General features: G+C 44.3%; 1 protein-coding gene across 7 annotated transcripts in view; it reads left to right on the top strand.

Annotated features, from left to right (window-relative positions):
* The window catches only part of LOC104334735 (WASH complex subunit 2), a 61,965-nt gene that overhangs the window by 38,520 nt on the left and 10,592 nt on the right, over positions 1-12,853 (top strand). For 6 of the 7 annotated variants that reach the window (XM_075423325.1, XM_075423327.1, XM_075423328.1 and 3 more), the window contains 9 exons: positions 359-451; positions 961-1,062; positions 2,444-2,560; positions 4,007-4,170; positions 4,618-4,729; positions 5,639-5,824; positions 6,867-7,049; positions 11,849-11,977; positions 12,183-12,278. In XM_075423325.1, coding sequence (XP_075279440.1) covers positions 359-451; positions 961-1,062; positions 2,444-2,560; positions 4,007-4,170; positions 4,618-4,729; positions 5,639-5,824; positions 6,867-7,049; positions 11,849-11,977; positions 12,183-12,278 — 1,182 coding nt within the window. The remainder of the gene's footprint in view (positions 1-358; positions 452-960; positions 1,063-2,443; positions 2,561-4,006; positions 4,171-4,617; positions 4,730-5,638; positions 5,825-6,866; positions 7,050-11,848; positions 11,978-12,182; positions 12,279-12,853) is intronic. The other variant, XM_075423329.1, reaches the window with a different exon arrangement.

The following is a 12,853-nucleotide window of genomic DNA, read 5'->3' as shown; positions in this document are numbered from 1 at the left end:
TCTGGCACAAACTGTCCTCTTCTTTTACGAAGTATAGCTTGTTGAAAGAAACATTTTTGTTTAACTCTCGAGGGGGCCTGGCATGAGTTGCTGCATACATTTATCTGCTGAGGATGGTGGTGGGAGGGGAGGCCTATGGTGAGACCTACAAGTCACTCGTGCGTACCTCTGGCTGCATGTGAAGAACTCACTCAGAACGTGAGTTTTGGACTTCAGCCCATGGGTGACAAGCTTGTGTTCTGTCTCTTCAACTGCTGGGATGCTGCCAGCATTACGTCCCTTAGAAAGGGCCATATGTTGTGCCTGCTCTTACTGAATCTGAATGGGTGCTGATGCAGTGTCTTTATTTGTCCTAAAGAGTCAACCACCTTCAGGTGAGGACTTCAAGCCTTTATCGGAAATGCCTCCAAGAAAACAGAGGGGCCTCTTCTCTGATGAGGAGGATTCTGAAGTGAGTATCTCTTTAATAAATCCCTACAGAAATCCTTGGGATCTGAGTCACCCTGACATCAGTCCACTTGTATCTGGGGACTCCTTATTTATCTGTAGGAACTCTGACATCTGTGCATCTGCTCCCAGCCATCCTGAAAGTTCCTTCTTGCTCCAAGAGTGAAATCTTTGGGAACGTTTCCCTATCTTTAGAGAGTTAAACTTGTGTGGTGTACACAGGCATAAACTGAAAGTCTGAAGAGGGGAAAGATCAGTAAACCAAGAGCAAGAATCATGAAAGACAGCTATGTTTAATCTTGCGTCCTTGGTTTCCAGCTAGCAATTAATCAGCAAAGCTGAGGGAAATCCCTGTGGAGTTGTGGGTGGTTGGTACATCTGAGTAAGACAATCTTTCCGTGCCTCACAGGCACACTAAACACATTGTTTTAAAAGGAAAAACATGATTGTCTCATCCAGAGTTCTTAAACATATAGCATTTCTTTGCAAAGTGACATTTCTTTGGTTTGCCAGGACTTGTTCTCAAGTAAAACTGTGAAGTCCAAAGCTACATCTCTCCCCACCAGCAAGTCCATGAATAAAGCTCCGCTGTCCTTGTTTGATGATGATGAAGAGGTAACTACCACTTCCTGATGCTGCCTATGTATGGGAACCCTCCTGCAAAGCCTGTTGCAAATGCAGCAGGAAATATTCAGAAGTTTACAACACTAAGCTTGTTAAATGGAGCACTGAATTAGAGCCCTAAATTGATCTTGCATTGTGTAGCATTTCTGAGCATGTGGACAGCATTATGGAGGAGAATGGTAGCAGAGACTCTTGTGGGTTCCTGGTGTCTTCTTAGTATTTTGCAGTCAGTGCATATCATCTCTGGACCTAAACATGAAGGGCGTTATGCCTGTGTTAGGACTGGAGAACCCTGAGCAGCAGAACTCATACGAGCTTCAAGAAGCTGTTTTATCCTGGTCTGTGGTACCTACCCATGTGTATGACTTTCTGCTTCCCTTGTGTCATGGCTGGTGAATTCCTGTTTTTCTCGCTTTTCAGCGTGTAAGAATTGTGGCTGCTAGTGTAGAAACTGAGATCAGAGCACAGTTCGTGCAAGAAACTTAACAAATTTGAATTCATGTGTGCTTTTCTTACCTTTTTTACCCTCTTGTCCCTCCCACGCACCCTCCAGAGAACTTTTAACTCTGGGCCTGCAGCCTTCATAGCGAGTTAACTTACTTCATAGTCTTAACCTGAGGCAAATAGGAGGCCTGCTCAGAGCTGTAAGATAGGGGACTTCTGCAAACTCGAGATAAAGGTTTCCTGTTCATGAGAGGGCTGCCTCCAGCTCACCTTTCTGAATAGGGTCTGTTCAGAAGCAACGGTCAGGATAGTAAAACATTTTGTAATGTGGTAAGGTCTCTGGTGTCTGTCATGAAGGTTGTGTTACGGAATTGGAGTTCAAGTTGAGTGGAGAAAAGCATAAAAAAGTGTTAGGTGGTGAAATCAACATATGCTTTTGTGTGTTCTGATACCTGTATAATAATCTGTGTGAGTGTCTTCAGGTGAAAAGTCTTGGTTCTTGCCCAGTGGTAGTGGTTCAGCTTGCCTATTGCCTCTCCTCTCAGAATAGAATTCATTCTCTATTTTGTTACACACATGTAGAAACAGTGCCCCATTATGTTAGCTGTTGTCCAACAGAATTGCTCTGTGGAGGTTTTTGGCTGCTGGTCAAGCCTTATGGTGTAGAGTCTGTGAGGCAAAACCAGGCTGTGTGCTTACAAGTTTCTGGTCTATCAAATGCTGTATGCGTGGAATTCCCTGTACCAGAATACTATATCACTCTTAAATTATCTTCAAAAAAGGTTCACAAAACACCATTTCTTTGTCCTACTTATCCAAGAAGTGGGTGGCAACATTGTCTTGCATGCTGATGACTTCTCAGTGAGCTTTTCATTGTGGCTTTGGCTTTCAATTTTTAATTTTTTAAAAAAAATTCTTTTATTTTAAGGATCTCTTTGATGTGGTACCTGTCAAGAAGCAACAGGAAAAAACCCCGGAAGAGAAAGCAAAGCAGTCAGAGCCACTCAAGAAAGCCTCCAGCTTATTGTTCAGCAGTGATGAGGAGGTACCAAGGAGTAAGATTTGGTTGAAAGGATTACTGGGCTCTATGCAGGGCAAAGCATAAAACTATGGAGATGGGAACCACAGTCAAACTTTGCTGTTTCACATGCTGTGCCTACCCCAATCCTGTGACTTGTTTACCACTGAGGAAGCTGTCTGATACGTGGCTCAAATTATCTCAGGATCTAGGTAGCAGAAGTCACATGGAAGAGAAAATTTGTTTTGTCAATGTAATTCATAGGAAGATGGATAGCAAATGGAGACTGCTGCCAACAAATCTGACTAGGAAGATATTAAAAGGGAAAAATAAGCTTGTTTTTACTGCTTTAATTTCTGTAAGTTTAGCAGTTCTAGGTAGATACGTGGTGAATTCCTTTGTGTTTTTGGGGTGGGTGCTTTTGTGTGTGGTGATATTTAGTGGGTTTTCTGTTTGCATGTTTTTTTGTGGTATGGGTTGGTTTTTTTTGTTTTTTTTTTTTTAATAAAAAATCTAGGGATGGGAAAATGAAGCATAGATGACTAGGCTTCCCAGAGCGCATCCTTCTTCTAGGGATGGATTAGGTGTTGTCCTGCATCTTAAATGAAAGCCAGAGACACTAAGTAAATTAAAGGCTTGTCTGGAAAGTCTCTGAATTAACTCACATGAATAGGATCCAGACTCATCCTAGCCCACCCACCTCCCAAACTTACACTTTTGTGTACACTTGATTTTTATTACCTGTCCTGTAATTGCTTTAGTGGATGCTAAATTTTTGGATGTATTTTTATCTTAAGGTAGAATAAACCAAGTTCATACTTCAACATGCCTGTAGTCCCTTTCAGAAAGGGGAGGAACAGAAGTGGGGAATGAGGCAAACCACTCAAAATGCGGAGAATAAGAAAACACACAAACCAGAAAACTCTCCCACCCCCAGAAATGTTTCCTTCTAATGTAGGTTTTTGACTTGTTCAGTGGATAGGCTTGATTAAATGCTAGTTCTGGGGACAGGAGGCGGGGAGGTGCTGCGGTTGAAAGTTGAGGAAATAAGAAATGCAGCATCATGCACTCTAGTGATGGGTGGTCTTGAGTGTGTTTTGTTTTTGCTTGGTTTGGGTTTCCATGCCCATGCTCTCCCCCCAACTCGCTAATTATTTAAGTGGCTCAAATCAGGTTCTGCTCGGTGACCTTACTCCTGTGACTGCAGTTGACACTGACTTTAGTTGTCAAGAGCAACTATAATAAAGTGTGTATACCCTGTTTTGTTGGGCAAATACTGTATGCCAAAAGGTGGCCAGGCCCTCTGCAAAGCCTAAGCAATGTCAGATTACAGTGATTAACACAAGGCAGGAAAACAAACTAGTAGTGAGATGCAAGGACTGCCAAGAAGCTGAAGTGTTTCTGCTTATAGAGAAGATGGGAAAGTGGCTTTAACCAAGACAAAAGAAAACTTAAGTGTTCCTTATCTTTAAGGAACACTGGAATGACTCCAAGGCAGCTAAACTTCCTTCTGAAGAGGACCGAAAAGAGGACCCTGCAAAACCAGCTAACACTGTCAGTGAGCCTAAAGCTGTGAAGAAGACGAGCCTCTTTGAGGAAGAGGATGAGGAGGATTTATTTGCAATCACTAAAGAGAGGTGACAGTCTTGGGAGGGGCATTTTTTCAGAACAGCCCAGCAGTGCCCTCAAAACCGAATGGACCCAGGCATATTGCAAGTGTTGTCCCTTGCTAATGCTGCTGAGGAGGAAGTAGACATGTGTGAGTGGGAATGGGCAGGGCTGGGCTCTTTTAACTCTTTTGTATCTGTGGTGGATCATTTTCCTTGTCACCACTGAACTGGGCTTCATTTCCCTGCTTGTGATACAGGATCCTCTTGACCTCTTTTTATCTTCACTTCTGCAGAAAGCTGTGCGGGCAAGAAGGGAGAGTAGTAGAATTGTGGAGACAGTGAGGAAGCTGAATCCTGTATCTGGGATCACTTGCTGCAAATGATGGTCCTAAGTTATACTTTTAAATAGATGCAGTGGATGGCCTCTGAAACTTTTGCACTGAATCTTCCACTTTCTGCTCTCTTTCATTGCAGCCAAAGAAAGCCACAGAAGGTATCGTTGTTGTTTGAAGATGATGCTACTAATGGAGAATCACTCTTCAGCTCCCAATCAATGCTACTTCCTTCAGCTGCTAAGGCTGCAGTGGTACCTCCCCTTTCTTTTAAAACTAAAATGGAACACAGTCTTTTTGTAGTCTGTCTTCCTTGTTAGGTACTGAATGTAAATCTAACTTGTTTTAGACAATGGTAGTTCTAGCAAATTGGGGATGGGAACAGGGCAGACTGAACTCTACATGTAAAACTTCTTACTACCTTCATCCTAACAGATTTCAAAATTTTCTTGACCAATAACCCTAAATTTGTTTGGTCTATGTGAAAAGCCCTTCCTGAGGATGTTTTGAGAGCTCTCAACCATAAAATACTGTTAAAAGGAGCAGACTAGGGCTTCACCCATTCTGTCACCTCAACCCAAGCTGATTCAGATGGGTCTACAGGCTTCTTACTCGACTCTCTGTTGAGGGTGTGTATGCCGTCCTCAGTCTTAGCTTAGCCCATAGTGTACTGCCTGTCTGGCTGTGCTTTGGAATTGAAAGTTGGAGTTGCAAAAGCTTAACACAGCTGTATCTGTAGCGGAAATTCCTGTACGTGTGTGTGTGCCCCCCCCTCTCCCCTCTTGCCTTTCTGCTTACGAGAAAAGCAGTTGTCATGTCCCATAAATGTAATAGGCTTGGGAATGGAAGAAGAAACAGGCAAGTCACAGTGTAGCTGCTGGTAGTCACAGGAGACTATGCAGCAACCAGACAAGATTCCCAGGGCATCCGCTCTAAGCTTGCAACTGCTGCCTGGCACTCTTCAACCAGACTCAAGAGCCTATAATACTAGAAATCAAAATCACAAACCAGAATGTCCCATGGGAGGAAAGCTGGAGAAGTCAAGCATGTTGCCAGTGTCCTGGATCCCTGCAGAAAGCAAACTGAGACTGCTATCCCACAGAAGCATATGCTTCTTATATACCCACCAGTTTTGTGTCAACGACATTCTCTTAATTTTGTAGGAGAAAGTAAAACCTGCACAAGCACCACCTTTCTTTAATGAAGAAGAAAAGGAGAAAAAGGAAGATCTGCCACATACAGGAGCAAAGCCTAACCATGTAGAAGATACATCGTGGTGTTTAGAAGAGCCTGGAGCAGTTCCTGTGCCTGGAAGAACAGATGTTGCAGGGAAGCAAACAAAGGAAAAAGTGAGGGATTTTTTTACATTTATCTGAAGTTTGGTAAAAGTTCATTTTAAAAAAAAGAATCTAACAGCGCTGCTCTGGGACAGAATTCTTTTTCTACATTGCCTCTTCTGTTGCGAAGGAGAGGATAACTCTGTCTCCATTTAGTAAAATCACTTGTCAGTCAAACAGCAAATTGGTTAAATGGCATTTAAAAGTTGTTTCCCAGCTGACATACGTGAGAGAATTGTTTGGGGTTTTTCTGGGGGACGGAGGAAGGAATCTCTTTTGGTTTTCCTCCAGACTGGGTTGGGTAATCTTCTTTCGCATGAACAGAGCTTTCCTTTAAAATATAGTCTATACTAATGTGTATGCTTTGCTTCAAGCTCAGTAACTTTGTTCCAACGTAGTCTGAGTTACAAAGGGTGTTGGTAGCTGTGGCTTTCAGGATTATGAATATCTTCTGGGTACCACTATTATAGAACAGTATTGATGTTTATTATTCTTGTATTATTGAAGAAGCTTCAGCAGAACTTACTCTTGGGCATGGCCTTACTGAGTGATTGTTGGGGAATTACCAGCTGATGAATTTCCAGAGTAGTTATTATGCTTTGTACTTTCCTGAGTGCATTCAAGGTTCAGGTAATGCTGCCCACTCCAGACAATCCCAGGTTGCATGAACTAGGTACCTCAGAGACAATGTCAAAGCTGCTTAATGAAGCCTTGTGGTGCACATGCAACCTGACATACAGATGAGGAGGAAACCTTATGCAGGAGGCTGCTTATCAGCAGTGCTACAGTGTAGGATACAGGAGAAAACTTGTGTTCCCTTCAAAGCCATAATGTGTGTTCCCCTTTTTTTCTACTGTGTCTTGCTAATCTGCATGTTGCTATCCTGTCTGCTTAGGAAAAATGTGTTGAATATAGTTGTCTACTTGGTAATGGATTGCAGAACTCTGACCACTGCTGGTATTTAACCAAGAAAGCTTAGTGGTGTTTTGGGCAAACCTGAACTAAATAACATGCTGATGTGTTAATTTTTAAAAAATTTTCTTTTTTGGTGGAGCCTTTTGCAGCAACATCCTCAGAGCCAGCCAGTAGTTCAGATCTGTTTGCAACATCACCACCAGCTCTGGCGAAAGATGTCAAGACCCAAGCTAAGAAAGTGTTAAGCTTGTTTGAGGAGGAGGAAGAGGAGAGACTGGAAGACGATAATGGCATTAAAAATGCACAGAAAGAAATTGGTGTGGTGAGTCTCGGGAAGTTCTTGAGCACTAGGAAATAGTATTCCTACCTCCACTATTCTAGGCAAGGTTTTGGTTTTACCCTTCCCTCTCTTCATGTCATGGCTAATCTTTCCCTATTTCTAAACATCCAAATTCTTGGGTGAGAAATTATTCCTGCTCTTCCCCATGATCCTGAATCCCTTTGTAGAATTTTCTATCCCACTAACTTGAAAGCATTTTGCTGCATGCTATTATAAAAAGAAATTTTGTACAGATGTGTTGGTGCAGCTACTTGATGTCTGCTGTACACAACTGATTCCCCAGTTACCCCTCAAGGTCAGAGGTACTAGGCAGTAGAAAGCTGTAGGATTTGAAGCCTTATGTTTTATCCGTTTATTTCCTTTGTATTGTTGCAGTTTGCTTGGTGGTTGTATGCCTGCAGACTTAGGTTCAGCAGGAATCATCTTAATTCTATGTTTACTTCTGTTTTTTCAAGGATGTGTGTTCACTTTTTTTAAAAAAGCCTCCAGTTGCCATATTCTTGCTGTCTGGCTTTTCTAATATAGCATATACTGTCAAGACACAGACTTTGAATCTTCAGCAGCAATATTGTTGAATCCATGGCAATCACAGAATCACAGAATGGTAGGGGTTGGAAGAGACCTCTGTGGGTCATCTAGTCCAACCCCCGTGCCGAAGCAGGTCGCCTACAGCAGGTTGCACAGGACCTTGTCCAGGCGGGTCTTGAATATCTCCAGAGAAGGAGACTCCACAACCTCCCTGGGCAGCCTGTTCCAGCGCTCCGTCACCCTCAGAGGGAAGAAGTTCTTCCTCATGTTCAGCTGGAACTTCCTATGCTTCAGTTTGTGCCCATTGCCCCTTGTCCTGTCGCTGGGCACCACTGAAAAGTTTGGCCACATCCTCTTGACACCCACCCTTGAGATATTTATAAACATTTATAAGATCCCCTCTCAGCCTTCTCTTCTTCAGGCTGAACAAGCCCAGCTCCCTCAGTCTTTCCTCATAGGACAGATGCTCCAGTCCCCTCATCACCTTTGTAGCCCTCTGCTGGACTCTCTCTAGTAGCTCCTCATCTTTCTTGAACTGGGGAGCCCAGAACTGGACAGAGTACTCCAGATGGGGCCTCACTAGGGCAGTGTAGAGGGGGAGGAGAACCTCCCTCGACCTGCTGGCCACACTCCTCCTAATGCACCCCAGGATCCCATTAGCCTTATTGGCAGCCAGGACAACACTGCTGGCTCATAGTCAACCTGTCGTCCACCAGGACACCCAGGTCCCTCTCCGCAGAGCTGCTCTCCAGCAGGGCCTGCCCAAGCCTGTACTGATGCATGGGGTTATTCCTACCCAGGTGCAAGACCCTGCACTTGCCCTTGTTGAACCTCATCAGCTTCCTCTCTGCCCAACTTTCCAGGCTGTCCAGGTCACGCTGAATGGCAGCACAGCCTTCTGGTGTCTCTATCACTCCTCCCAGTTTGGTGTCATCAGCAAACTTGCTGAGGGTACATTCTAACTCTTCATCCAGGTCATTGATGAAGAAGTTAAACAAGACTGGGCCCACTGTTGACCCCTGGGGGACACCACTAGTTACCGGCCTCCAACTAGACTCAGCACCGCTGATGACAACCCTCTGAGCTTTGCCATTCAGCCAGTTCTCAATCCACCTCCCTGACCACTCATCCAGGCCACACTTCCTGAGCTTCCCTAGGAGGATGTTATGGGAAACCGTGTCGAAAGCCTTGCTGAAGTCAAGGTAGACAACATCGATGGCTCTCCCCTCATCTACCCAGCCAGTCATGCCATCGTAGAAAGCTATCAGATTGACAAGGCATGATTTCCCCTTGGTGAATCCATGCTGACTACTCCTGATAACCTTCTTTTCCTCCACTTGCTTGATGATGACCTCCAGGATAAGCCGCTCCATCACCTTTCCCGGGATGGAGGTGAGGCTGACTGGCCTGTAGTTCCCTGGGTCCTCCTTCTTCCCCTTTTTGAAGACTGGAGTGACATTGGCTTTCCTCCAGTCCTCGTGCATCTCTCCTGTCCTCCAGGACCTCTCAAAGATGATGGAGAGTGGCTCAGCAATGATATCTGCGAGCTCCCTCAGCACTCGTGGGTGCATTCCATCGGGGCCCATGGATTTGTGGACATCCAGATCGCTTAAGTGATCCCTCACACAGTCCTCCTCGACCAAGGGAAAGTCATCCTCTCTGTGGGCTTCTTCTCTTACCTCTGGGGCCTGGGATTCCTGAGGGCCTGCCTTGGCACTGAAGACTGAAGCAAAGAAGGCATTCAGTAGCTCTGCTTTCCCTGCATCCTCCATCACCAGGACACCCGCCTCATTCAGCAGCAGCCCCACATTGTCCCTAGCCTTCCTTTTGCTGCTGATGTAGTTGAAGAAGCCCTTCTTGTTGTTTCTGACATCCCTTGCCAGCTTCGATTCCAGGTGGGCCTTAGCCTTCCTCGTTGCATCCCTGCATGCTCTGACCACATTCCTGTACTCTTCCCAAGTGGCCTGCCCCTCTTTTCACATTCCATGTACCTTTGTCTTCCACCTGAGCTCCGCTAGAAGCTCCTTGTTCAACCATGCGGGTCTCCTGCCTCCTTTGCTAGATTTCTTTCTCAGGGGGATGCACCGCTCCTGAGCGTGAAGGAAGTGATGTTTAAACAGCGACCAGCACTCTTGGACCCCCCTGCCTTCGAGAGCCCTGGCCCACGGGATTCCTCCCAGTAGCTCCTTGAAGAGGCCAAAGTTAGCCCTCCTGAGGTCCAAGGTTTTGATCCTACTTATCGCCCTGCTTCCTCCGCGCAGGATCTTGAAGTTCACCATTTCATGGTCACTGCAGCCGAGTCTACCTCCAACCTTCACATCCTGAACCAGTCCCTCCTTGTTTGTTAACACAAGGTCCAGCAGAGCGCCTTTCCTTGTTGGTTCCTCCACCACTTGCATCAGAAAGTTATCATCGATGCTCTGTAGGAACCTCCTGGATTGTGCCTGCCTAGCTGTATGGTCTTCCCAGCTGATGTCAGGGTGGTTGAAGTCCCCCTTTAGAACCTGGGCCTGTGACTGTGAGGCTGCTTGCAGCTGCCTCCTCCTGGTCAGGTGGCCTGTAGTACACTCCCACAGTAATGTCACCCTTATGAGCCTGTCCCTTAATTCTAACCCACAAGCTCTCAACTCATTCTTCCTCTGCCCCTGGGCCAAGCTCAATGCATTCCAGTTGCTCCCTCACATATAGAGCAACTCCCCCACCTCTCCTTGTTGGCCTGTCTTTCCTAAAGAGTCTGTAGCCATCCATGACAGCATGCCAGTCATGTGAGTTGTCCCACCATGTTTCTGTGATGGCGACCAAGTCGTAGCTGTCCTGCTGTATAATGGGGCATGTTGTGAGATGATTGCAAGAAGCCACATCTGTCCTGTGAATTTGGGAAGATGCAGATCCTTTCAAATCTTTCCTTCAAAGCACTCGACTGTCAGCATATAACAGTCACGAAGTGATTAGGGTGCTGAAATGCATATTCATGCAAAAATCAGAATAGGTAATTAGGGACTTAATCTTTTTGATAGGCAAATCTGAAAGGTACTACTGTTTTCCTTGCTTAGCTTTATATGTTTCATGTATGGGTGCTACTAGATGTGCATTAGATTTTCATGTGTCTGTGCATAAACAGCTGTTCTAGTGCACTAGAAATGTGATCTGGCTTTTGATGTAAAACTAAAGCTGGTGCACAGAAAGGCTGAGAATGGAATAATAATAAAAATCATAGGACACAGGGTGTGTGGACCAAAAATGGTCTACTGGAAACTAGCTTTAGGAGGCAGCCCTTTAGGGCTCTTGGAGACTTGGACTGGGAAGGGGAGAATTGGGCTTTATTCTTCTGGCTGCTGCTCCTACTGCTTGGATTTTTGGTCTGATGTTATGCTACCGGACATTCAGTCACACTCTTAAGAGGCATCCTTTCCTTTGCATACGTCCTGAACAGACAGCTGTGTGGTGAAACATAGGTACTGGCCTTTATCTAGACATTCAGTGGGGCCTTTTCCTTTTTGAAAGTCAGAGCTGGGTACATACAGTGACCATGATCATAGAAAGGTATTTGGACGTTTTTGGCGTCCAAGCAGCTGATATTGGGTGGCTTTCCAGATAGCGAAGAGCTGATAAGGTGATAAGTTTGCCTGTCAGCCTTCCCCCCCACTACTTTGAAAGTACAAGTTCCTGCTGTAGGCAGACGGTATGTTCTGTTCATTGTGGGGGTGTGTTTGCTTTAACAGGAGGAGAACAGGGAATCTATCAACAATAATAGCTTTACAGACCTTCAACTTTTTTTTTTTAAATTTTATTTTATTCTTCTCTAAAAAGGTAGCTTAGGAAGATAATTAACCAGATCCTATTCATCTCACTTCTCTGTCCTGCACCTTCAGCTGAAAAATTCAAGGCATAAAAGTCTTACTAAAATATAAAACTTACTGTACACTCATGATAAGATACTGAAATGTTTTTTTTTTTTTCTTCCTTCTAAGGAAGCTTTATGGGTAGATAGTGGCGGCTGAATCTCAGGTCAGCAAACAGATACATTTTGGTTCATGTCTTCTCATCAAATTGAACTATGAATACAAACATTTACTTTGTAAGTTTTCCAAATTTTGTCAAAGTAAAATATATAACTGGCAGTTAAATTTACATTTTTATTACCAGGGTTGTAGTATACCCTCAGGCAAATTGTAACCTGCCTTATCATTAGGCAAATAACCTCCTTAAGGAGGGAGTTTACCATTGTGTGGATCTTTCTCCTCTCCTTCCAGGCTTCCAAGAAAAGTACTCGTCCCAAAAGCACTGGAGTCTTTCAAGACGAAGAGCTCCTCTTCAGTCACAAACTTCAGAAGGACAATGATCCAGACGTTGACCTCTTTGCCACCCCAAAGAAGTCAGTGGTGAGTTCAAAGTCCTCCTCTGACCCTGCTATTTAAAAATAGTCTTTGAAGTGTGCACCCTACTGGTGTTCCCTGTTTGAACATAGCTTAGAAGTCACTGATTTCCAGGGAGGGCCAAGTGCTAGTATTAGTTGAGGCATCACAGGCCGAGGGAGATGCGCTTTTGATCTGTGACACATCTTTTCTTTGTCCGTTGTCTCTTTAGTCTGCAAACCGTTTCCTGAAGCCACCATCTGATGGAGGGCTTTTTGGGGATGACGATGAGGATGATCTCTTCAGTACTGCTAAAACAAACCTTCCGGTATCTGTTCCTCTACTGTAAAAGGTTTAAATATAAGACACTGGAAAGAAGTGTATGGAAGGAATTTTTTCCATATGTATTCCCACAAGAAATGAAGTGACTTCTCAAATCTTTTTGAGAGAAAGAAATGGCCATTGTGACCTTGAAAACATAGGGAACAAACAGATGCGTTAGGTCTCCCAAATGGGATGAGAGGATTGGATTCTTTTTGTGTACTGCTTGGACTGGCTTAGGTGTAAGAGAACACACCTGAGCAGAAATCAGAGTAGTAGAGTTTGTATTGTTTAATTGTTTTGTCATTTAACTTGCTGATATTACTTCCCTGTAGTTCATGCATGACTGAAAAGTCTTGCTCTGTGACTTATGTGATTAAAGTCTCTGCAGGTTGGTTTGATTTAACATAATGAATGTGGTATTGAAATCCTTGTGATCACTGGATTGTTTTTAGAGGGCTAGCACCTGCAGTAATGAACTAGACTGCATTACAGGTGGTCTGAGGTCAAAGTCCTAACATGTATTCTAAACTGCTACTCTAAAAGTATTTAGCTTAATTAAATTGAAGCCAGCTTTTACTT

Source organism: Opisthocomus hoazin, chromosome 6, assembly GCF_030867145.1.
Source record: "Opisthocomus hoazin isolate bOpiHoa1 chromosome 6, bOpiHoa1.hap1, whole genome shotgun sequence".
Classification (NCBI taxonomy): Eukaryota; Metazoa; Chordata; class Aves; order Opisthocomiformes; family Opisthocomidae; genus Opisthocomus; species Opisthocomus hoazin.
The sequence above is the reverse complement of the archived record's forward strand: the minus strand, read 5'-3'. Positions and strand labels throughout refer to the sequence as shown.